The sequence below is a fragment of the Gallinula chloropus genome (genome assembly GCF_964237585.1).
Source record: "Gallinula chloropus genome assembly, chromosome: 19".
In the NCBI taxonomy this organism is placed as follows: Eukaryota; Metazoa; Chordata; class Aves; order Gruiformes; family Rallidae; genus Gallinula; species Gallinula chloropus.
The window spans coordinates 2,029,925-2,056,197 of NC_140104.1; the positions used below are offsets into that span (position 1 = coordinate 2,029,925).

The window sequence follows — 26,273 nt, forward strand, 5'->3', positions numbered from 1 at the left end:
TGACAACTTCAGCAGGACAGCATATGCTTAAGGACACGGCAAGTCTTTAAGCCTTGAGGAAACCACGTGGGATGTCAGCATTTCATGGCAGTGACACACAAGCAGTGTACCTCTTTTTTATCCCTGTGCAGTCCATGGCTTTGACTGGCTCCTGGGAGTGCCTCCACACACATCTGATGCCTGAAGACAGGTTTCCACAGAGGAGAATTAAGAACTGATGTCACTTTCAAAGGAGGCAAGTCTGGTTCACTACCTAGTTCTGCAAGAAATTCAGAACAGACACTTCTGTTACTAAATACTTCTGTTCATTTTTACAGATTAATGAAAATAATAACTGTTTAACAACCAGTTTAAAAGCTTTTTCTCCTACAAAAGATATAATTGCTATATGTAAGGAAGCTCATAATTGTAAAGGAGAAAAACATTCTGTGATAAGAACACTTTTAGTTCCTTAAATCCACAGGTAAGTACCTGCCTAGTTTTCCAAAGTAAGTACTGACCACCTGATTGCAGCAAGAACTCTGCAACTTCATTTTTCAGTGGTGAATGAATTCAGATTTAGGAAGCTAGCTAGAAGTATTCTTTTAATTTCAAAACCAGAACAAACAACTCAGTCTCTTTTTTCCTCTATGGCACCCACCTTGTAGGTTGTATTTTACTTATCCTCAGTGGGCCAAATCTTAAGTGTGCTTAGCTTCTGGAATTAGGTAAACTTAATTTGGGCCAGCTCTAATATTACTTCCTACTTCCTAAGTGTAATTCAAATGATGGCTTTCATGTATTCACCTCTTCCTAATACTGGCTTCTGACTAGGAAATCAATCAGTGATGCCTGGGATGTTTTAGTCCCACAGAACAGCATCAGACTTGCTGCACAGAGCCCACAAAAAACTCAAGCAACTAAACAGTGTCAAATAGCAACATAGCAAATCTCCCATCTTCAGTCAGAAAGGAAACACAGCAGGAGCTTCACTTTTTCCCTGGGGATTTGCAACATAAGGTCCTTTATCTTCTAATGATGGGGCACCCCACCTTCTGGAGCTGCAAGTGCACCCACCTCGTAGCGATTTCAGGGCCATACTTCGAGATGCCAAGCGCCCCATCAGCCGGGATACAAGCAGCTGTAAATCCAGGCCCCAGGACACGGCGACATCCGGGAGGCCGTAAGCAGTGACGGAAAACTTGTAGCCCCACTCATTATTACTGCTGTCAGAGTGAAAGAGAAACTGCAGCCGTGGGCCAGCCTTAAAGGTCACTTTCTACAGAGCAACAAAACAGTCATTTTGCCAAGTGTACATGACAGGAAGACGTTTCAGGGTAATGTATCCCCTTCACCAACTGTGGCTGTGCAGTACTAAGCAGATCTAGTGCCCCCCACTATCTGAATGGGAAGCCCCAAACACTAAGCAGGTAAAGTTTCTAGTCAATGGATTCAGGAGGTATTTCCTAGAGGACTGAGCTTTAGAAGTGGGAGCCATAAAACAACAGGGAGGCATCCCATCTGAGTGGGGGGAAGAAAGCGTAGCTGTGGGAAGCACTACGCCTGTCTCATGATGTCAAGCACTGTGAGGGCAGAGTGTCAGCAAGGGAGGGTCACCCATGTAGTTACTGGCACTTAAACATGACTATTCCTTTTCATTTTGACTGACTGCTGCTTTGGTAACAGCACCAAAGAGGGATTCTTCACCCACTGACTCCTTTTATTTGCCTCATTGCAGACATTCTTCCCCACCTCCTGCCCCCCACCTCTGAAAGGGAATAAACAAACACAAGCATGGAAGCACACATGCTTTTAAACAATAGTTTTTCCCCAAGAACCCAAGAGTTTCCTCAGACTATCTATACCACTTGGTTCAGAATTTTAAAGGTGCTCACCTTAGGCCACTTGTCAGTGCCAACCTTTGTATCGTAACGAGTTTTTGCACCTCTGGCATCAGTAAACTCCAGGTAATCATACCTGTGAAAATGGCAATTCATTACCTCCAAATTTACTTGTTAAGTTTCGGGGGAAAGTGTTTGCTTTTGGATTTTCACAAGTGCTGCACTGCAGAGTACCCTGTCACATCTTTCTGAACTACATCTGCATTGCTTCATGTGACTGTTAAGGACATTTTTTTCCTCACATCTCAGTGTAACAGCCCCAGCAAACACAGACCTGAGTTCCTACAGAACTTTCCCAACCCTTCAGAGTTGGTAATGGCTGCTAATTTTAACATCCAGCATATGCTTTACCCAAGCAGTAACTTGGTACGTTACCAAGAGAAACCAAGCCAATAGTTTTGCTTAAAGAGGGCAAAATAAATACCACAAGCCCAAACCGTGGTGGTCACAGCAATATTATAGAATAGATCAAGCCCAAAGGAAACAAAATTCATACCAACAGCATGTCTGTACATTTGCTTGCAGCACTAGAAGTCATTCAAAGTAGCACACTATATATTAAGCAGGACAATGAAGAAGCTGACAGGGCTTGCCTGAAGTGCAAGTATTCCTTACACACTGAAACACAAATCACCCCTCTGCAAACAGGTATCAGAATCTAACACAGTGCAAGGTTAGATTACCTCCTTTCAGTTTCACATTTTTCATCAAATTCCACCTCAAAGTAAGTTGCCCCATGACACAGGAAGACTGAGACCTCATGGCAATTGTTTTCATAGTTATGAGGCGATTCCATCGTCCACGTTCTCAATACCACAGGCTGTTCCTGCTGCCAGCTTTCCATTTCCACCTGTAGAACAAAAATACTCTTGAGACACAAATTTAAAACACATTTAAAAAGAGTCACCACACTAGATTTTTGTGTCTATCCTTTCCATTTGCCAGAGGTACATACAAAGTAACATTTAAGAAGCTATAGCATTTATTTACAACTAAACTAGTAATAAAGACACCCTTGGTAACCATGGCAAGGAAGCACTTCCAAAGCAAAACACAGCCAGTCTACCAGGGGAGGAGACAGTGTTGCCTCTAGAAGTGCCTTCAGGTCTCCAATCATCACAGAACAAGAGTCTGGATGATTAGCACAGATTTAAACATGGACATACAGGCTTTATTTACATTACCACAAGCAATGAAGCTAAAGACGTGAAGCACATTTTTATTTTCCTCTCCATACTCATAATCCAGCCTTCCCATCTGCCTTCTAGATGTCTTACTCCAGTTGCACCTTCTGACCACGCTGCTCATGTTCCATACCAGCACAGATGTATTTCTAGCTCTTCACTGACCATTTTGTTACACACCCCATGCTTTTAGAAGCCTTCCAGCTCCTTTCAAACAATTTTGCTGGACTTCACGGTGCCTGTATCTTTACTTACCTTATAAGGCTCACTACAAAGGCTTTTCAATGGTTCTATCAAAGTGCTGAATCCCTGTAGCAGTGCAGAGTATGGAATGTCTAAAGTGCAGAACTCCAACAAGAAGATGACCTAGGAGAAAGCACAGGTGCCATGAAGCAGCACGTCACCACAGCCATGCCACCCGGCAATAGTACAAAGCCCCAACAGTCACTTACCAGCTGACGAGTTGCCATAGCAAAGACAGAGTTACTTATTTTTTCTACTATTGTTTTGCCACTATATTGAGATAAAAGTGACTGCAAAATCGTTCTGATATTTGACAGGAACTGGCCCACATCTAAAGAGAAAAAAAATCCTTAATAACCACCTCAAGGATTTGCTACCACAACCTGCTTTATCAAACACTTAAGCGCGTGGTGATGTGCATAAGGCAGCAGGAAAGGCATCTGCTGCCCCAAGGCAGTGACACTCAAGAGTGAGAACAGCTCTGAGAAGATTTCTGTGACATTACTATTGTGGAAACAAGTCATGCTTATCAACAATATACTTTTTTAAAAATATGAGTGATGAGTAATTTAACCAAACACCCCAAGACTGTTCCAACAATCAGTATCCAGCAGGCTCCCATCACAACTAAGAAATGCAGCTCAAGGAACAAATGAGGCTGGGAATTTTTAGCTAGTTAAATATAAGACAGGAACACAACAAACTTATTTCTACACAAATAACATAAATATGAACTAATTTTAAATAAATATATATATATTCATTAAATATCTGGCCCAATTAGCTACTCAATACTGAGCTGCTGCATTAAAAATACCCAACCAACCACCGTAGCAAAACCCCTTCAGCTTCCTAAATTCCTTCTTTCTTCCTATCACAAACATCTAAGAAAATACCTATCACCACAGAGAGGCTTACCAAAATAAGGGCCATGTAAGGAAACCAAAGAGTTCAAGAAAGTTGGTAACTGTTTGTTGTCTAGATTGGTTGTTTTGGGTTTTCTCAGTATTTGACCCCAAATTCTCCCAACAAAGTTATCAGTATGGCTGAAAGTCTTAGTTGCTGAACATGCCTAAAAACTCCTTCCTAGAGAAATTAGCAATGCTACTGACAGTTACAAGTACCCCAAGGCAACCACTGGTGAACCTGTGTTACACTGCAATTAAAAAAAATCCCATTTTCAGCTCCTGTACTACACCAGACTTAATTCCATATTCAATCCCAGCACTTACAGTTTTTAAGTATTTCTACAGCGAGGTCCTTGGCTGAATTATCACTACCCTTAAGCTGCAGGTAGCACCATGACAGGAGGCTACCTTGAACAGACCAGAATAATGACGACAAGACCATGCCGCTCTCTTGCTGTGTGACATCCAGCATCATCATTTCACACTGAAAAACAGAGAATGTAACAAAAGGATACCCTCTGCTGCTGTAGAATGACACACAACAGGTACTAAACTGTAATGGGCATCATCATCCCACCCACCCCACAAAAAAGATGAACTGACAAGCAGCACATAACACCATGAGGCAACAATTTTGCTTTGATAAATTACAATTTTAACCAGGAATTGCTACATCAGCACATTTTTTTCTGCACATGTAAGTGACCCTCCTCCACTTACACCTCCTGTAGAGCCACTGATTCTAACTTCTCAATATGGGATGATTACTTCTGTGTCCTGTGTTGACAGGGTGCCATACAGTCTTGTAAACACTACAGAATTATACCTTACTTTACACATTACTTACTCTACTACTATGAGATGTTAATACTTAAAGGAAAATACTTCAATTGATTTGAAAACCTAACTCTACAGACTTGAATAGCCATTAATAGCTTTATCCAGAAGGACAGGAGAGACAATTCCTGGGCACACAGCTTGTGTTTGAATGCACAGAGAAGTCACAGCAAGGGAGCAGGAAGAGTGCAGAGGTAGTTACCTCTCTTGCTGCCACTAGCAGAAGAGTATCCATGACTGACAGCACTTCACTGATGTCCAAATCAGCCGACACTCCTTTCTCTGGTAATAACAAGAGTCCACCTGGATCTTGATCGCTACGAAGTAAGAAGATCTTTGCTAACCAAGAAATAGCACTGTTCCAAAAACACTGATTTAGTTATCCTCATGACAAATCTGTAGAGATCCTTCTGTATTACTGTGAAAATCTAAAGTTTGGGTTCCAAGGACTCCAGACTGATTAACTCAATACCAACATCACCATGGACAATCAATCACTTAAATTGGAAGTCAGCCTAGGAGAAACCTAAGAGCAATATACTGTGATTTCAGCACCAGCCTTAGACTTTTTTTTATATAGCTCTGCAGTTAACAAACATGTTTGGTAGTAGTATTCTCCTTCATAATAGGTAAAATCAGTTGATTATTTGGAGAATTATTTTCTGAGGGAATAACATTTCATAAAAGGATTAAATATGAACTTATTAACAGACAAAGGGTATCACACATTTATTTCCCATTACATTTCAGGGCCCCTTACCTGAAGTGGGTACACAAGGATCTGAAGGCAAGATGTACAGATTGCTTATGTTCTTGCTCTGTGATGTTTTTCTAGAAAAAGGAAAAAGATTTATTTTTATGATATGTTCTGTTTTCCTCCTCTATGAGAAAGAACTTTAATTTCTGCTCTCTACTACTCATTTTTGGTAAGAAAGGCAGGGTTAGCTCCTTCTTCTTGGGGTTAGCTGCAGAGAGAGAAAAGGGGGAGGGTAAAAAGAGGGAAAGAAAAAAGTTTTTACTTTATTTGGGCAAAGTATACACTATTTGACAGCAAGAGCTCAGATCTGTCCTCTTTTCTGCATAAAGAAAGCAGGTACTAAACAATCAATTTCTCATTTAGTGGTTTACCATCATGGTGAAGAGCTGGTGTCTCCTGGTCTGTCTATCTGGGAAAAAGACTGCTGCTCCAGTGAGTAAGGTGTTCTTAACTTCCTCTTTCAGCATTTTCATTGGCATCAAGTTACTGTCCCCCATATCCACCACTGCTCACAGAAAAAAGGAAACAAAATTAAAAGTTCAAATTAATACTCCACCTAACATGTTAGAGGCATAGCTAACTTAAACCTGTCATTTTACACAACTTCAAGCCCCTGCAATCCCATTCCCTACATATAGAAAATGAGGAGAAACTCTCTGACTTCCAGCAAGAAAGATTTTTTCTAAGAACATATGTATTAATTGAGTAAATTAATTCTAGGAAATTAAGACTTCAAAACCAAAGCTAATAAAGTTTCTAAGATGTGACAGATTCAAAACATACTGGTTTATATTGCATTCCAGGAGATGGTTAGGTAACAGAAAAGTTATACTTTAATAAAGAGGGTACCACACTCCTTCCAATTAAATCCAACATCCAATTCCCATTCTCCTCACTGGCTCCAGAATCTTCCCTGTGGTTCTATACACCTTACAGGCTCCTTCTAAGACCATTGACATTTATATCAAGTATCAGAAATAAACAAACCCCAGTAATGTTACAGAATGACATTCCCTGCTGTTCAAGCAGGTGACAGGTTCTAAAAGGTTTTTTTTATAGCAGGTGTTTCCAGACCACATGTTGTAGGGAAGCCTACAAAACCAGTTCACAGGGTCAAGGGAAGTTTCACTGTGACAGACGAATTACAACACACTGACCTGAAAGAGAAACAAAGGAACAGTAACTGACTTGGCCTCCAGGATTAAATATCTTTCCCCAAATTGTAACTATCATAACACACTTATAAACCAGAACAGAGAAAAGAGATAATATACTCATTATAAATCACCTTCACACAAGTGTCTATAAAGCTCTTCCGCTGCTTCTGTGTGGCCAGATGTTTTGCTCTGAGAAGTTTCTTGAGGTTTAGCAGTTTTATTGTTGCAAACAAGCACAGAGAAGCAGCTCTGAAGAAGCTGCAGTAGCAGTGTTTGAGCCAAGATGCATTCTTCCCTTGGGCTGTAAAAAAAAAGAAAAAGTCACAAAACACAGAGAAGCAGAAGCTAGAAAAGCAGTTCTTTTGCACCAAACAGCTAATGCTACTAAAGTCAAGTCTCAGATAAAAAACACTGAGTAGACAGCACATAAGCAAAAATGTATAGCTACCAGCTAAATTCATCTACATCTCAAGCTTCTACATAACTTTATAGTTAAAAACATTTATGACAGCGTTAAGACAATGTTATTTGTGTAGATGATGTAGTTTAGGAAGAAGAAACTGCTGTAACTAAACTAATCATACTTCATTTATACACACACAGAGAGATTAGTGCTTCATCACACAGTAAAGAAGTGACTTACTTTTGGTGAAGTTTATTGTAAAAATTCCAGAACAGCTGCAAATCAAGGCCTGTGAAATCTAAAAATGACTTGTATTTTAATCCACTCTCCTTCTGTTGAACCTTAAAAAGGCAAAGAAATGCAGGATTGGAAAGTCAGCCCTATACAGAATACACTGCTGAAAAGTAAATCCCTGAGCACTGAGCTTAAAGCAGCCCAGTTTCCTGACAATTTGCTGCTGACAAGAATTCCAATATAGGTTCTTTCATGGATATTCCAGTGCCTCAATGTGACAGCTTATGCTGAAATTTCCCCTCACAGAGCCACTACAGACTCGCTCTCCTCTTTGGCAGTGGAAGACAGATACAGAGGACTAGACATCTTGAAGCAACTTTACAACCTCTGCCTCTTGATCCAATTTGACTGAAGGTATGTGATGGCCAAAAAGAAAGAGACTGCCATGCCTCAGAACTAAAGCTGAAAAGGCACAGATACTCTGTGAACAACACATGGTTTTGACATGTATCCTCAGAATATCAGGACAACATGCTGACACGTATCAGCCCACACCAGCTGTATCTCAGAACTGCACACATCTCAAACAGGATGTTTACAGAGTTATTTCAGATTAAAAAAGAATATGATTTAATCTATACAACTTTTCCAGCTATCTCTTCAAGCACTTTCCCTGTGCTTGCTTCAGAAACAGCTCCATTACCTAACAGACAGTAGAGCATCCTTCTGGCGCAAGTACTTCACCCAACATTGTAACATGATGCTGAAAAACAGTTCCAAACTCTCTTCCAGACCCAAAGTGAGCACATTTCTCATCAACTTCAGTAAACACATGCTGAATGCTGGTTTTTTTCAGAAACCAGTGTTTTCCTGCACAGTGTGGTATTAGCAGTTACTAGCACTAGTAGCAGGACTTCTCTACCCCTTCACCATTACTGTTAGCATAGCCTCACTGCTTTTAGCATTCCAAATAGACGTTTAAAAAGAACCAAGCTGGAAAAGTACCAGGTCCTGTGCCAACTGCTGGATGAAGTGAAGTGTCTTGAGGAGAAGAGTCATGCCACAAACAGTGTCATCACTGGTTTTCCTGCACTGCAAACAGTTCATGCTCCTGTTGGGCTCGTCCCGCATGGGCCGCAGATAGCCGAGCACATGCAGCCCTTGGACTCCCAGACGCTCGGCCGTGTCTTGTCTTGTGCACAAGAACTTTATCATCAAGTACTACAAAGACACAAACACATCACAGGGTTTTGTTTTAGAAGTTAGCACAGATTTGGCTTTTAAAAGACACAAATGTACGTATGTGAAGAGACTGCAGGAGCGGGGAAGCCTTATTCTCTGTCAACCCCACTCAAATTTGATGTCCATAGTCTGAGATTCAGGCAAAGCTTGAACTGTCCCCATGCCCAAAAAAGTCACAGTGATGGTTCTGTGAGCTCTGCAAGCATCTGTTAAGTTTGTTAATTCATTACCAGCCTCATTCACCCTGCAGATTCTGTTCTATAGTTACAGTTCTGTAGTTACAGCTTTTTTTGCAGGTTAAAACCAAAACTATTCACTGCATTTAAAAGTAAGCAGAGGACCAACATGTAGCATTAAAAACATACACTTATACAACCTGTCCAGAGTGAAGTAGAAAACACAGAGCTGAGGAGTACAGCAAGTTCTGCCACCCAAATGTACCAAGTAACTGCACACTAAGGGACTAGGGGTTACCAACAGCAGCAGAGCAGCTCAGCGAGCAGCAGCGCTTTTACAAAATCTCCCAGTTGAGTTGTAACTGTACCACCACTTCTGTTAATTCCCAAAGCACATAAAAGGGCTGGGGAACTACACAACAGCTGATTCCAGAAACAAGATAAACGCAGGGTCTGAAAAGCAGTGTTGCCTACTTAAGCACTATAAAGGAAACCCCATGTTCTGCCTCTCCCAAAACAGAGAAGTCCCACATTCCTCAAGGAAATCAACCTGACCCATGCAACTGCTTAGTAAATTGCTGTCCCTCAAAAAGGGGGTTGAAGCACCTGGCTCTGAAAAAGTGCTATAACTATGCAGTAGTCAATTTATCTAAATACTAGAATACAGCAACAATCATAGACCGGTCTGGGTTGGAAGGGACCCCAAGGATCACAGAGCTCATATGATGCTTTCTAGAAATACTTCTTTGTGACAAAACCAGTAGTCTGAGCATTACCAGGTCATTTTGCTTCAAATTCTATCCTGAAGCACCATATCACTATAGCTATCTATCTGTGTACATACACAGAAAAAGAATAAAACTCAAAAGAAGAAAAAAAAGTCTTCCACTTACTAGAAACCCACTGACTTTTACCTGTAACTGGGAAAATTCTGGCACACACAAACAAAATTGTTCTGGGTATGTCAGCTGGCAATACCACAGACACCAGCCTCTACTCACTCTGACTGGAACAATGGATTGTCATTGTTTCTTACCTGGGAAATTCTGCATTGCTGCATTTTGACATCAACTTCATCCCATTCTTCTTCCACTTCAAACCAGCCAATAGGATCATCATCTCCCAAGTCATCACTCGAAGAACTGTTTCTGTGTAGAGAAGAATGTCACAAGCTTTGTAAAGAAAGAGTTTAAAGCAACTTCAAAAGCTGATGGTCTCCTACTAAAATCATCCAGATGTCATCCAGAGGGACCTGGACAAGCTGGAGAAGTGGGCCCATGTGAACCTCATGAGCTTCAACAAGGATAAGTGCAAGGTCCTGCACCTTGGTTGGGTCAATACAGGCTGGGAGATGAAGTGAGAGAGAGCAGCCCTGCAGAGAAGGGCTTGGGGGTGATGGTGGAGGAAAAGTTTGACCTGAGCTGACAATGTGTCTAGCAGTCTGGTCTAGTGAGAGGTGCACCTGCCCATGGCCAGGAGGGTTGGGACTTGATGATCTTTAGAGGTCCCTTCCACCCCTAACTAGTCTAAGTCTATTCTATGATTCTATTAAATACCTGATTTGCATATTACAGCTCATGAGAGAGACAACAAATCCTTTCACACAGCCAAACTCTGTCACACACAAGGTAAGGAAATGAAAAGATGTCCTTTAGTCGTGGTCCTTCACCTCCCCTCACTCCCAAGCAGCAGTTTTGAGAAAGTAATTTAATAAAGGCTAATTAACATATGATCTTCCTACAAATTGTTTCTGTTATCAGCAATCATCACCTCAAGTAGAAAGTTGGTTGTATCCTTTTTTAAACAGAGCTTTAAACCAAGAGGCTGAAGACAACAGTGATACACATATTTCCTCAAGCACAACACACTGAGGCTTATTAAAATCAAACAAGTAACAATTAAGTGATGCATATTTGAGTCATTTGGAATAATCCTCAGTAGTTCAAATGGCATTGCAAAAACATCTCACATAACATTCATTTTCCATGTGTTAATTACAAAACAAATTCCAACAATACCTGTTTTTTAAAAATTGTTTGAATTCCTGCAGCTTCCACTTGTCATAGCTTTCAAATCTTTTGAAGTGTTCCTCTGCATGGAACTTTTCTGAGGGACTATTATAAGCAAAGACCAGTCCACACTGAGCCCCAATGGCACCTCTTCGGACCTAAAAGAACAAATCCAGAGCCATGTATGAAAAAGTTGACCATAAAAGAAGGTGTTGCTTTCCCAAATTCAAAAGCAACTAATTACTGACAATCCCAATCTCTGGATGGGACAGAGAAGTGAAACACATTTCAACAAGTGTTATGAAAACTTTAATCCACTGAACCAAGAGCATGGACACAGTTGCTGTTTGCTGCATTTATCATCCCACTAGCTCCCTAACATGAACTAGAACTCCACATAATCATTCTAATTTTGTATACTTTTTTTATTTTTAAGAAATCAACAGAACTGAAGTTCCACAACCCAGTGTCACTACACTGCAAAGAGCTCAGCTGCCTCTGGAGCTCCAGTTAGAATTTACGTGTTGGGAGTTCATCCATTGACTCTCTGACACTGAAATAAGCAGGAATTAAACTACAGTTTGCTTGAATACATTTGACTGCAGAAATGTCACCAAAGTTTTGACCTGGCTGTAACATTTAATCACAAGAACTCACTTTTAATCCAGACAAAAATCACTAAAATTCCTTAAAAGCATTTGAAAGATCCTACATCACTAAGGTTGGAAAAGGCTGCCAAGATCACCTAGTCCAGCTGTCCCTCTACCACCTACAGTACCTACTAAATAATCATAGAATCACAGCCTGGTCTGGGTTGGAAGGGACCCCAAGGGTCACAGAGCTCCAACCCCCTGCCACAGGCAGAAACACCAACCTCCAGGCCTGGAGCTACACAAAGTTTCACAGGGCCACATCCAACCTGCCCTTGAATACCCCCAGGGATGGGGCATCCACCCCCTCTCTGGGCAGCCTGTTCCAGGCCCTCACCACTCTCTCTGCAAAGAACTTCCCCCTAATATCCAATCTAACCCTTCCTTCCTTTAGCTTCAACCCATTCCCCCTTGTCCTTCCAGTCTCTGCCCTTTAACAAGCTGATTCCCCTCCTGTTCCTCTGCTCCCTTCAGGGACTGGGAGGCTGCAATGAGGTCCCCCCACAGCCTTCTCTTCTCCAGTCTGAACAAGCCCAGCTCCCCCAGCCTCTCTCTGTAGGGGAGCTGCTCCAACCCTCTGAGCATCTCCGTGGCTCCTCTGACCCCTCTCCAACAGTCCCACATCTTTCTTGTGTTGGGCCCCAGCTCTGGACACAAAACTCCAGCTGGGCCCTCATGAGGACAGAGCAGAGAGGGACAATCCCCTCCCTGTCCCTGCTGCCACCCCTCTGCTGATGGAGCCCAGGATAAATTTACAGGTTGGGATAGTCACCACTATACTAACTGTGACTTAAATTTAAGTAAAACCTCAAGACTATGACATGACTAATCCAAACTTCCAGTTCTCAGAAAGAAAAAAACCCAAGCCAAAAAAACCCACCCTATAATCTCACAACTCTACCATTTGGGAAAAACCCCAAGCCTTCTACTTGAAAAGCACAGAGGAACTACATACCTTTATTCTGACTTGTGTCACTTGAAATGAAGATTCAGTTCCAGCAGAAAGAATGATACTTGCTCTGGTCTTCCCAGTTTCAGTAAGAAAACCTAAAGCAGGAGTGGGAATGGAATGAGGCTGGAAGGGCTGCTACTGCAAGCTGTTTGCAAGAGACTATTAAGACTGTGGACTAGAGGGGGTGAAACAGAAGCATGATGCTTTTATAGTGAGACAGTCATTAGAAAGTGTGTCCAAATAAGAGAAACAAGTGAAGAAAAAATATTGTTGCATTGTTACATGGTCCCAGAGAGGACATACAGATGTGTCCAGCCAGTGTCCCTCCAGGGAATGCAATTTCTGAAGCTATTTTAAGAGGGTTTTCCCTGCTGAAGAGTACTAGTAACTCCCCAATACCCCTCTGGCCTGTGGCTCTGTTGCCATCGGTATTTGGGAAACTAGCAGTGAATGCTTCCTGACTTCAGCCCATAAAATACACTCTTAATTTTCTTTATGACAGCTTATTGCTCACTTCCACACAGAACATAAATATTTCTCCCCAAACTCCAATCTTTTGTTTGTTTGACAACGAGCTGGCTCTGGAGAAAGTCACCTCGTAAAGTAGAGTTTTAATGCTGGTTTGGTTTCAATCAAAGTCTTCCATACCATAAAACTCTGGAGTAGTACCAGGTCCATACGCTACAGGCACTGTGACCCTATTAAGAGCCTTGGTGCCTGGTTGAATAGTCTGGATTTTAAGCCCAGTTTCTTACCATCCCCAGTCCACGGCTCTGCGAGGAGGTTTTCAGGCCCCGATTTATCTTCTTTCCCCTTCACATCACACGCCTGCAAAGTTAGTCGCAGTGGGTTTCCTAGGGAAGAGAAACAACAGGTTTATCAGCCACAGACAATGGAAAGCCTGGTTTAAGTTCTTCACACTGAAAACAAATGAAAACCCCACCATGAGATTTTTACCCTTGTTAGACAAAAAAAAGTGGGAAAGAAACTGGAGTATGAGAGACACATTAACCTAAAGGTATAGATACAGACAGAAGGACAATGAAAACCATAACTAGTGTTCCACCAACTGTTTGCATACTCTGGAATCCACAAAACATGAAATCCCACTCGTGTCTTGCACAAGGCAGCAGCTATTCTGCTGGGAAAATACACAGGAATTTTGAAAACATTTGAAACTAAATACTGACACCATAATTATAAAATAATTAATGAACTCATTGGCATAAGCCAAGGAGTCCTGACAAAAACCATACTGAAAGGCAAAGGGAAAAAATTCTTTGTGGCTCTATGCTTGTGCCACACTCAGAATAATTTATAAACATGAAAAGAAAAGGACTGTCACTAGATGCTAATGACATTATATATTAATGACATCTTCAGTCTGTGCACATCTTGCAAAAGAGATTGGTTACTGAGGCTAAGCATACATACAAGTGTATTACTGGAAGCATAAAAATACTTGATGTAATTTGCTTTTATACACACAAACACTATCAACATCCTGATATAGGGGCCCAAAGGTCACATTTTCTCCTTTAAGGTGATGCTACTTGGTTTAATTCTTAGACCACAGAAAAGCTGATCTAATCACCAACTTCCAGGGCAGTATTGATTTCAAAGTCTAATATAATTTTAAACCCCAGCAGAACAAGTGAAACAACTCAAAGCTGCCTACTGTCTCAAGTCTATATATTAAAGGACACAACAATTACTCATTTACCGTATTTGTACAGCAGGTTCTGTCTGACTGTTGCCATAGAAGTGATAAGGGAGGAAGCCTTGTATGGAGTGTCCAGATGATCAGTGATCGTACAAAGAGAATTTATCACTTTAGCAACACTCCCCCTGGCTAAGGCAAAGGCCAAGAGTGTAAGTTCAACCTCTGGAGTAGTACAACAACTGGGGAGGGAAAAAAAAAACCAAACACAAAGAACAGTATAAACATCAAACTCAGCAAATGATTTTTGTTAAAGTCAAAAACTCCTCAAAGGTGCCTGTTTCTTAATGTCTTGGAATTTTTCAAGATACTAAAAAACAGCAGGTGAGTACAACTAAGATCCATTTGCTATACAAAGTCTTCTAAACCATTCTGCACTACATGAGAATACATCACCACCATCTCACCTTGTTATTCTTATAAGGAAGCTATCGACTTCTTCCAAAACATTTGGAGACAAGAAGCTTGAAAAGTCTGTAGAGCCGGGTGTTAGGGAGAGAGGTGGCATGTGTTGCAGTGCTTTCCTAGAAAAAGAGCAAAACATCAGAAAAATTTGAGCCTTCATGGTTTTTATGAGTAGGCCTCTGCAAATAGATTCAGAAATAGATGCAGAAAACCTGTTCAAAAGATAAAACCAATATTGTGTTCTAGGTGTGGCACATTAGGATTAGGTAATCCTGAATCTCAGTCTCATTATCTCAGATTTAATGAGACAAAGAAATCAAGGGGGTTTGAATTAAATCTTGGAGAGCACTGGAAATAGCTTAGTGTCCATTCTGAATAGTTTTAGAATTGAGCAAGAGCCCATTAATAAGGGTGAAATTGGCTGTTAAATTCTTTTAGAACAATTACAGATTTCCTAAGATAACGTAATAAGAATTCCCACTTTGGAGGTTAAGTGGTGTCAAAGTCATTCTATCCAATACTAAAGTTTGAGCTTTCACTTTATAATCCCAAACACTGAATTTCTAATTCCTGAAAGTGTATAATTTTTAGGCAAGATTTCCCCACTACCACTTGTTTAGGCTTTATTAGCTGAGTAGTCACATTTTATTTCAAAAAACCATCCGAACTGTAGCAAAACAGTACACAACAGCTTCAGTAAAGCTTGGAATTACAAACCTTCCTTGGACACCAACATGTATACAGTTATGTAAACCTTAAAGATGTTTCACAGATGATACAAATTAGAAGGCTTAATGGACTTCAGCCCAGAGTATTTCTTAGCCTAACAACAGCAGTGCTATTAAGCACGGTGGCATCATACTAAGCTCTAAGAGCTGAGACATGGGTGTGTACCAACATTATTAGGATTCCAATCCTTCATGTCATCAAGCAGAAGCATTTGGCACTGAAACAAGGGAAAGTCCCCCAGAAAACAGCCCATCACCCCAAACAGACACCTGTACAGACACAGCATCTACACGACCCATGTGATGCATGGCAAAGCCTTACACAAGCAGAAGTTGGCTGAAAATTAAGCTAAGCTAGGAACCAGTCTTAAGTGGAAGGTGTCCAATATTTATAATCAATAAAATTAATGATGAAAATGAATTAATTTTACTTTTTTGACATTATTGCAAGTCAAAGGATAAGTAAAAGCCATGTTTTTCAGGGACCCTTCAGTCACAGCTTAACAACTAGAGTACATACAACAGGTAGGAAAGTTACACTTGTTCTGGTATGTGCAAATGGATAAAAGAGAAATAACAGAATTTAAACAGCATGGCAGCTAAAAAGATGTTTAAACACTTTAAAGGAGGGAGTGGAAACTAGTTACACAAGTTGGATCAGGTTACTACCACAGAAGTATTTAACAAAAAGAGAAATTAAAAACCCCAGAGCCCAGGGAAGTTTGGTACTTACTGAGTGTTCTGTAAGATGGTGTGAACGAATGCAGGGTTTGTTTCCATGGAAGCTGTTACAAGAGAGGTCAGCAGAGACCAGTACCAGATAGCTGAAGCATCACACACAGAGACGCCCACCTTCTTAACTCTTTGATAACCAACAGCCCTGAGTCCGTGGATTCTAGTGTCACATCCGTCACTAAGGCAACGCTTGATGTTTATCTGTACATCTGTCAAAACAGAAAACAGGTTTTTCTTTTTCCTCCCCCATTTCTTCTGCTGGATTAGATCTAGAAAAATCCAGATATTTGAAAAAAATAATCCTTGCAAAAGCTCTCAGAAAAATAGCAGCAGATATGTAGCAGTTCTCCCACGTATAGACAACTATACATGTTTCTTCACTGCACGCCGTATCATTTGGAAAATTTAGCCTGGGATCCATTACATGGATAGAAATTAGGAGAAAAGTACTAAAAGACCAACAAAGAAGAAAATACAGAATATTTCACCAGTATATTTTTACCTGCATATGTAAGAAGTATCTTGAGAGTGGTAGCAGAAAAGATATGGAAAAAGAGTAAAGCCTAAAAGCACATTTTTAAGTTAGATAAAAATATCCCCCTAAGTTCTTTACCATTTTGCATAGCTAACAGTGCCCTAGTTACTTCTGAGGAACACCATCCCTGCTGCTCACATCTGTGGCAGCAAGAGCCTGGCTTAGTGAAAAGCACCTATGTGACCTGAAGGGACAAAATTTCTCAAGCTGCAGAAAACCATCTTCAGGAGGAGCAGCTTTCCCCCAGCTGATTCCAATATAGCACCCACAGACCTCCCAGACTTAAAAATAACCCTTAGCATAAAACCTGCTTTTCAAAAAATCATCTGACCAACTTCAGGAGTTTGCTATCACAAAAAAGTTGCTCAGATTTTTTGCTCAGTACTATTACCCAACATATGCTTCCACTCTGCAAGCAAAGATGCTTTCTGATCACCCAGTGCCCTCAAACTGAAAGGCTAAAACTGCATCTTCAGTCATTCCAGCTCTTCAACCTTTAGCCCAAGTTAGATGCCATGAGAAAGACTCAGACTCCAATGGGCTAGAAATCATAATTAAACAATTTCTATGACCCAAGGAGGAGGTTAAAAGTTTCTGCTGTAATGATTAAAATTTAACACATTGTTCTATGGTCTATCCCAACCTTCCACCTTCCAAAAAGCAATAGCACAACACACCAATGGTGTCTTGGTTTGACTCACATATCTGACTGATGTTGGCATTTTCCAGCAGTGTTACATAGCCAGTGATGTTGCTTGGGATGTGAACATCTCTGATCTCCAGAAGGCTGCTGGCATTCCTCCCCACTGCCACCGTCACTTGCTGGGGCATGTAACTCTGGTCACTGGCTGCCACCGCAATGGAGAGATGTCTCAAAACAACATCTGGTTTCATCTTTAAACTGCAAAGCAGAGAAAAGAAAACAGTTCTTACAAAGAGAAGTCCAGCACTTCAGTTCCAGCTAGGTTTCACTCAGTTTCCCCTTCCACAAACACAAATAGATCCACTGGAAATCAGCTAGTGCTTCAACCCTGTCCCACGTTTTGTAATCGACTTCAGGCAGTCACCTCAGAGAGGGACTCTGCAAGTCTCTGTTGTTCGCATTTCAGCTGGGAACTCATTGCTCAGGAAAGTGTCAGTAATGATCAGAATGAGTTTAAGTACACATTCTTAGATCTACTACTGAAAAAACCACTGAACACTTCTGTTTCACCAAGCAGTGACTTCCTAGACTCTGGCAGAGTGCTTCTACCCAGGTACTAACCACTGCAGCTGCCACTTCACTTGGGAAAGCTTGGCTACAGAACTACAGCATGCATCAGCATGGAAGATGCACCTGTTTTACAGGTTAATACTTCTATGTGGTGATTAGGTCTTGAAGCTAATGACCTCTGCTTTCAACTATAGTCACAGGTCACTCATTAATTCCACTGTTTTTTTAATTGCACCCCACTGACCATGAAGGTGGCCACAAAGATGATTAGAGGGCTGGAGCAGCTCCCCTACAAAAAGAGGCTGGGAAAGCTGGGCTGGTTCAGCCTGGAGAAGAGAAGGCTGTGGGGGGACCTCATTGCAGCCTCCCAGTCCCTGAAGGGAGCAGAGACACAGGAGGGGAATCAACTTTATAAAAGGGTAGATAATGGCAGGACAAGGGGGGTGGAGTGAAGCTCAAGGAAGGAAGGGTTAGACTGGGTATTAGGGGGAAGTTTTTTTACAGAAAGAGAGGTGAGAGGCTGGAACAGGCTGCCCAGAGGGGGGGTGGGTGCCCCATCCCTGGGGGTGTTCAAGGCCAGGTTGGATGGGGCCCTGGGCAACCTTGTGTAGCTCCAGGCCTGGAGGTTGGTGTCCCTGCCTGTGGCAGGGGGTTGGAGCTCTGTGATCCTTGGGGTCCCTTCCAACCCAGACCAGTCTGGGACTCTATGACTGTAAAAGCTACAGACCAACTTCAGCCTGCTGCTGGGCTGCTCACCGTATCCAGTGTGAGCGAGCACTCCCATCCGACTGCCAGAAGGACGTGGTTTCTCCATTTGTCATCTTGTCAATATCAGCAGAATTAGAGGAGGTTTCTATGTGAGTGTAGCACTTGGTGACAGGCTTCAGTCTGTCTGACTCCTGATTGCCATTCAAGTCACCAGGGTATTCTGCAAAGAAGAGAAATCAACTTGTAATGTTCTTTTGCTTGTTTGGAGAATTGTTATACCTTTGTAATAACTATCTCTCAAAGTATCTTCTTGGCACAGCAGACAGCTCCTGAAGAAGTGTTTCTGCCAGAAGGTAGAAGACAGCAAAGCCCCATTTCAGATGAAATCACAATACTCTCAGTGTACCACTTGCAGTACGAAACCAGCTGCTTTGTCTGGAGTTCAGTTGCCTTTATCTCCCCCTTTCATTACTGGCCTCATCAGTGCATGACTATTATTATGCCAAAATACAAACAAATGACAAGAGGAAGAAAAAAACCCAAAACTCCTCAATTCAGCTACTCTAGGCCTAGAGGGGACAAAGCAGACTGTTTCCCCAAGCAACTCAATCTGTTTCAACAGAAGTGCAGAGACCTCAAAATATCCAGTCAAACTGTGAAGAAAAGGAGCCCTCCCCCTAGAAAGACCACCAGGAGAGTCCCATCTGAGATACAGAAGATTCACTACCTCCACTCCAAAATAACACATTATTTTTAATACTGATCATTCTACTTCAGACAACATCCACCTTCACGTGGAAATTATGTTCCCAGCAACTGAGCAGTGAATACTGCAAATCAGTAATTATTACTCTGAAAGAGGTCAGGAGAAAGATGAAAAACATCCCGGTGCATTACTGGGGTTGCCAGGCAATTAGGAAATCAATTTACATGCCTGGAAAAACTTATAAACATGCAGATCAACTTCCTAAAGAGTCATGTCTGTTTAGTCTTGAACAGGAGATAAAGGTTTGTGTTTTATTTTCAAGCTGTGGTTACACTACCATCCTGGGAAAAGAATATATAGACATGCCATACCTCTCTCTTTTAGGAGGAGACGGTCTAGAGAATCCTTCAGCACGGAAGAGCGCATGGTACAGGTGTTGTTGAAGTACTCCAGCACTGGGTAAGGGATGGCAGTACTGGAAATCCGATTCCTGTGCAGGAACCTCAGTATCATTGAGGCGTGGAGACCCAGGCGCTCTTTCGATTCGGAAAATATATCAATAAAACCTGGAAAGAGACACGATGTCAGTCTCTGTTGCAGTATCTGACTGGGCCAAGTCATCACTGCACCTCTTACTGCTAGGCAATTCCAAGCTGAGCACAGGAATGAGTATTGGAACTACAGCCCAAGTAGCTCAAGTTCACAACCTTCACAGGGCTGCAAGAGGTGCAGCCAAATAGTTTTCCCAGTTACTTGGAATACCTGAAGATCTCCAGAGGAATTACCAAAAATCTTAGTTCTGAGGTTTATTTTGCTCTTCCAAAGGTTCCAAACTCTGGCTCTGGGTATCTCAGTGAGACATGCCACATGGCTAACGAGCTGATGACTCCCATCACTCACCTCCAGCTACACTAAGCATCTCGCTTCGGCACTGCAGGTATTCCCAAGGAGGTGCCTAATGCTTTCCACCAACTTGATAAGAAATTTCAGCTCCCAACAGTGGTACTCTGAGCCACAGCACACGTAGATGCACAGAATACTACCCATAAGTAATCTCCTCTGACTTACCTATCAGCCAGTTCTCACACTTCTTGTCTGATCCTCTAAGGCAAATCCCCCTTAGCCACTTATCCTCCAAAGCTTAGCAGCAAAGCCAGTAACTGATACTTATGCCAGAAATCAAGTTCTGGAAGCTGACACTTGCCAAGCTACTCACTGTAAAACATGAATGATGTTTTAGCAGGATTCCAAATGCTAAACAACAAGATAACACCACCACAATACCTGACTCACTGCCTGAGACAGACCCAGTGGAGGATTGCTTCCTCCAGTGACCAAGTACAAGACCACATTAGGCACTCACTGAAATTCTGCAAGGGACTGTTTTCTCTCAGTGTGATAAACCAAATGAGGAAAACAAGCTCCCAAGTCACACTGAGAAGAAAATGTTGGGTTATTTATGGAAGTACCTCTTCTGGATGTAATTATGGAAGATTTTTAGTTTCCAACAACTTTGCTTGTTTGATACTAGAGAAGCAGGAATGACTTGGACTGTGGCTTTGAGAAGACCAGGACAATCACTATTAAAACACTTCATTGAATCAGCACTCCTCCTATAGGGGAGCACTTGGGAAACCATTAGTGTTGTGACTCTCTTCTCATACCTGGAACTAACGAACAAGCTTGCAGCTGCCTGATGACATGGCTGAGCTCCCCTTGAAGATTAGCTCCACTAGAATTCTTGAGAGCATCCAGCATATTCTCCACGTCGACGGTGCCATCTCCTTCTGCATCAAACTGTGCAAAGGCCTGAAAAGGAACAAAAAGAAGAACATTTATTGCAGTGTATTTCCTTCAAGCAGAATTTCAAGGTATTTCATAGAAGTTGTAGCAGGGAACATTCTAATACCGCTAAATAAAAACCAAAAGAATCTGTTTTCTGTAGCACTGAATTTGTGACAGCAGGAAACAGCCTGGCTGGAAAACTGCAGTCTTTAGGAAGTTTGAAGGCATGTGCACTGCCTTCCCATAAAAACTGATGGTAGCTACTCTTAGGTGGAAACCTAACCCCCTACATGAGTGAATCTGCAGTACACATCCACCCACATCTGGGGCTATGAAGAACAGGGTCACAAGAGAGCATGGAAAAGCTCTTCCACTAAAGGGTGAGTTGGTTCTAAAGTCCATGCCAGCCATGACTCACTACTGCTGCATCCATCCAAACCCCTTCAGGTCTGAAATATTTATTTACAGAAGTGCCCTTGGAACCAGAACACTTGTCATGTGTGTAGCTCCTTTCACATGCTGTCCCCTACACGAGATACAGGTGTAGCATGGCTGGCCATGAGAACAATGGAGACAGTTTCACAAGGCCAAGCATAGAGTCCTGCACATGGGACACAACAACCCCACACAGCACTACAGGCTTGGGGGAGACTGGCTGGAGAAGGACCTGGGGGTGTTGGTTGACTGCTGACTGAATATGAGTCAGCAGTGTGACTAAGTGGCCAGGAAGGCCAATGGCATCCTGGCTTGTGTCAGGCACATTGTGGCCAGTAGGTCTGAGGAGGGGATTGTGCCCCTGTACTGGGCATTGGTGAGGCTGCACCTCCAGTGCTGGGTCCAGTTCTGGGCTCCTCAGCATCAGAAGGACATTGAGGTCCTGGGGTGAGTCCAGAGAAGGGCAACCAGGCTGGGGAAGGGGCTGGAGGGCAAATCCTCTGAGGAGCAGCTGAGGGAGCTGGGGGTGTTCAGCCTGGAGAAGAGGAGGCTGAGGGGAGCCCTTCTCCCCACCTCCCCTGCCCTGCCAGGAGGGTGCAGAGAGGTGGGTGATGGTCTCTTCAGCCAGGGGACAGGAGATGGGACAAGGGGCAACGGCCTCAAGTTGCCCCAGGGCAGGGTCAGAGCAGATGGGAGGGAAAAGTTCTTCCCTGGCAGAGTTGTCAGGGCCTGGAACAGGCTGCCCAGGGAGGGGCTGAGTCACCTTCCCTGGGTGTGTTTAACAGAGGGGAGATGAGGTGCTCAGGGAGATGGTTTAGCACAGGACAGGAACGGTTGGACTTGATGATCTTAAAGGTCTTTTCCATCCTTGTGATTCTGTGAAGCATGGCCAGCTAGATTATTTTTGACCTTAATATAATTTTTTATTAGAAAAAGTTGTGTGGACACGTGTGGAAAGTAACTCACAGAGCCATGTACTTCACAGCTTTGTACTAACAAAAGCACAAGGTAATTTTATTCAGCTAAGCCTATAAACCAGGACCAAGCTCATAAAAGTGAATGTCTTTAACTAGCCACTTCAGAGACCTCATGATCCAGGGACACACTATTAAAATCCCCCCAAACCTAACTATACTGTCACAATCATCTTCAGTTTTGAAACAAACTTCTGTTTAATTGATTAAAAAAAATAATCAGAATGTACCTTCAAAAGAAATGCAGAATTCCTTCCTTTTTTCACATGAATTGGGAATGCACTTACAAAAGGTATTTCTCTACAAGTAATACTTCAGTCTCCCAGCCCTGAACCTGGTGTTTCATGTTCAGACATGTAGCCAAGGGAACACAGCCCGTAAGAACAGACCATCTCACACGTGTCTGAGAGGCAAGAGATCACTGCTGCTCAGGAGGAAGCCAGTGCTCAAAGCTCCTGGCTTGCTATTACACTTGATATGCCATTAAAAGTACTATTCTAGAGAGAAGCAAGCTGCAATTACTAGATCAAAATAACCTGCCAATTAATCATGACATCATTACACTGCCTAAATGAGCGCAAAGTCCTCCGAAGACAGCAGAGTGGAAGTGCCATATCTCAGCCAGCTGAAGCTCCAGCCACACCTCCCCGAGGCAGAGCTGAACTTTAGCTCAGCAGCTTTATAAACTCCTGATAAAGGTAGAGCTGAACCCATGCTAACAGAAACCATCCTGAGCCTCAAAGAGAACCAGTGCTGGGCACCCAGAAGGTACCACAGCCCCCAGAGATGGGTGATGCAGGCAGGAGGTCGGTAGCCAAGCCAAATGCAAGACTTCTGCTTGGGGACAACAACGCAAAGGGAACTGATTTTAAACTCAGTTACCCAAACAGCTCATTGCACAGTTTCACCCTTCCTGCCATTAAATGCAGTTATTACATGGTGAAGTGAACAAGTTTTCTAAAGCAACTAGTGAAAACAAACCAGCCACATGACAACAAGGCTAGATCTTCTGCTGGCTACTTTAACCCCTGACACTCCCATGGAAGGGGAGTGCCACAGGTATGCTTTTCTTGGCATCCTAAAGCAGCACTTGGAAGTTTGATTTCTAAACTATGATCTCAGGAGGTTGCACTGACCCTAGAACTCTACACTGAGTTTTTGACTGTTCAGTAGAACTTAAACTCTGACACACAACCTCCACAACTGCCACTGCTCAGACAAGCTGCCCCGAGCTGTGTTCATGACCAGGATAAGGCACAAACCCAGGAGCAGGTTTACCACAACCCAACTGCATTCTGCTCCCTCATAAAAGCATCCAGCCTGCACACTCCCTACCCAGACCAACCCTGAACATGGAGAAGCAGGAAAGAAACATCTAGGTGATGGCTGAGGGGCTTGCTACAAGACACAGTCCACAGATACATCACCCCCATGTCTCAGAGTCCGCTCAGGAGTTGGACAGCTCAACTGTGAGGTAGGGAAAGTCTGTATTTCATCCTTTGCAGCATTAACAGCTCAAGAGAAAGCTGGGTATGCTACATGCCAGCTGCTGAAGCACTACTGAACAAAAATAGGATTCAGAGGTTCAGTTTATCTAGGAAGTGGATTTTGTGTTTAAACAGAGGTTCACTTTGTCCATAAAGCTTTCCAAGTACGTGGCTCATGAGCCCCAGACTCAGAACGGGATAATTTAATGGCAAATCAAAGCTGAAGTCTGTGTCACTCAGGATTTTGTAAAATTAGCAAGTGGAACCTACTGACCTGCCACCCACAAACTGACTTCTCATCAGTGCAAAACCCATCCTGGACATCTAAAATACTATGGGCTAGTGCCAGCCACAGAACCAACAGCATCCAGGTTTTCCACACAGCTCCCAACACCTCAATGTCACAGGACAGATGTGACAACACATCCATTCCACCACAAATCCTTTGACAAGTTTTTCCCCCGCTCCCAAAAGTGAGGGGGGAACCCTAAACCTGATATTCCTCATGCAGAGGACGTGCAATGCAGGCAACCCTCAAAATATTCCTGCAGCCTGCAAAGCTGTGACGTGTGTATCAACAGAAAGGGCCCCAATGTACTGATTTCACTCTTAGTTGTTACAAATGAAGAAGTGTTCTTCACTGGCTTGAGTAAAGGAACTGGAAGAGGAGGCAGCATTTTAGCAAGCTACTTACAGCAACAGTTCTACACCTACTGGCTCAGCAAGACTAATCTCTTCCCAGCTTCCCACAGCTTTGTTAATATTTCAAGGAGTGTACATGTGATTTAACAGTCTACAGAGTTATTCTACTACTCAGGAGCAATGGAAAGGCAGGAGGAAGTCACTTGTGACACTCAGGAACTGCATGTAGCAGGCAAGCCAGACACAGCCACTTTCTCAACAGACTGTGACGCTCCCAGCAGGGAACTGTGTTTCAAGTGCTTGCTAAAGCTACAGCTTCAACTTTCTAGATGTTCAGTTCTCCATATCCCATCCCACAGCAGAAGCAAAAACAACTCTCTCCCACCCTTAAAACCTCCCCTTAAAGCCCTCTGCCTGCAGAGGGGGAACTGTTACACCACTTAAAAGTTACAAACTCCTACTTTACAATACATAACGGGACCTCAGTGAGATACTTGGCAATTTTACTGCTGATTTTGAAAAGCATCAACAAAAAAAAAGCCTGGTAAGCTCAGACTTGCTGCCACCATCAAGAAACACCTCGGAGGAACCGCTCACACAGAGTTTCCTACCTGTGGTACCCCCACCTGCGCTGCCAGCAGCGGCTCACGAGCGGCTGCTGAGCACGGGCACGGCAAACAGGCATATACATGAGCAAAAAGAACGCAGACAGGATGGAGGTACCCGTGTGTCGCCAGCCCCTTTCACAACCCTCCCCCCGGCCGGGCTGCAGCTCCTGGGACGGGGTGACCGGGGTCCCCGCACCCCCCCGCGCCACGGCCCCGCTGAAGAGCCCGGGAAGACACCCCCCACACACACCCCCCAGCCCAGGGAGACCCACCCCCCGAGGTGCCCACCGCCTCCCCCCGGCCCAGGCAGACCCACCCCCGGGGTGCCCACCGCCTCCCCCCGGCCCAGGCAGACCCATCCCCGGGGTGCCCACCGCCTGCTCCCAGCCCAGGCGGACCCACCCCCCGCGGCACCCCGGGGTGTCCACCGCCTCCTGCCCGCCCTGGCCCCTCCTCCCCCCGATGGCGCAGGAAGGAGCGGCTTCTGCCCGCCCGCCGCCCCGGCTCAGCCCCCCCTCACCCTCTCCCGGCCCGTCCGGAGGCCCGAGCCCGCCGGCCGCCCCCTCACCTCCTCGCTCTCGCCGCGGGAACCGGCTGCCAGGCGGGAGACGCTCTCCAGCACCTCGCAGAACTGCTCCAGGCTGACGGCCTCGTCGCCGCGGCTGAGGCGCTCCTCCAGCCAGCGCACCAGCGCGCTGTGGTGCCGCGACACCAGCGACTCGGGCAGCGCCGCCTCCCGCAGCCGCGCCGTGGCCTCCCGCAGCCGGGCCTGGTCCAGCAGCACCTCGGCCGGGGGTAACGGCGGCGCCGGACCGGCGGCGGCGGCGCCGGGCGGGAAGGGAGCGCCGGGCTGAGGCGCGACGGCCGCCCCCTCCATGCCTTCCTCGGCGCCTTCCTCCTCCTCCTCGCTGCTGCGACTCGCCGCCGTCCCCATCAGCTCCTCACAGGCGCTGCAACCCG

The 26,273-nt window shown here is 43.9% G+C and overlaps 1 protein-coding gene across 1 annotated transcript in view; it reads right to left on the bottom strand.

Moving 5' to 3' along the window:
• The window catches only part of ZZEF1 (zinc finger ZZ-type and EF-hand domain containing 1), a gene marked incomplete at its 5' end in the record, with an annotated part of 53,934 nt that extends 27,687 nt beyond the window's left edge, over positions 1–26,247 (bottom strand). Inside the window, 25 exons of the mRNA XM_084272850.1 lie at positions 111–259; positions 1,057–1,258; positions 1,875–1,956; positions 2,564–2,730; positions 3,320–3,430; positions 3,517–3,638; positions 4,540–4,699; positions 5,255–5,369; positions 5,813–5,883; positions 6,181–6,314; positions 7,098–7,267; positions 7,610–7,710; positions 8,609–8,824; positions 10,058–10,169; positions 11,040–11,188; positions 12,636–12,727; positions 13,388–13,486; positions 14,356–14,534; positions 14,760–14,876; positions 16,219–16,429; positions 17,457–17,656; positions 18,725–18,896; positions 19,754–19,948; positions 21,047–21,191; positions 25,882–26,247. Of these exons, the coding sequence (XP_084128976.1) occupies positions 111–259; positions 1,057–1,258; positions 1,875–1,956; positions 2,564–2,730; positions 3,320–3,430; positions 3,517–3,638; positions 4,540–4,699; positions 5,255–5,369; positions 5,813–5,883; positions 6,181–6,314; positions 7,098–7,267; positions 7,610–7,710; positions 8,609–8,824; positions 10,058–10,169; positions 11,040–11,188; positions 12,636–12,727; positions 13,388–13,486; positions 14,356–14,534; positions 14,760–14,876; positions 16,219–16,429; positions 17,457–17,656; positions 18,725–18,896; positions 19,754–19,948; positions 21,047–21,191; positions 25,882–26,247 (3,837 nt within the window). The remainder of the gene's footprint in view (positions 1–110; positions 260–1,056; positions 1,259–1,874; positions 1,957–2,563; positions 2,731–3,319; positions 3,431–3,516; positions 3,639–4,539; positions 4,700–5,254; positions 5,370–5,812; positions 5,884–6,180; positions 6,315–7,097; positions 7,268–7,609; positions 7,711–8,608; positions 8,825–10,057; positions 10,170–11,039; positions 11,189–12,635; positions 12,728–13,387; positions 13,487–14,355; positions 14,535–14,759; positions 14,877–16,218; positions 16,430–17,456; positions 17,657–18,724; positions 18,897–19,753; positions 19,949–21,046; positions 21,192–25,881) is intronic.
• Between the last annotated feature and the right edge of the window lie 26 nt (positions 26,248–26,273).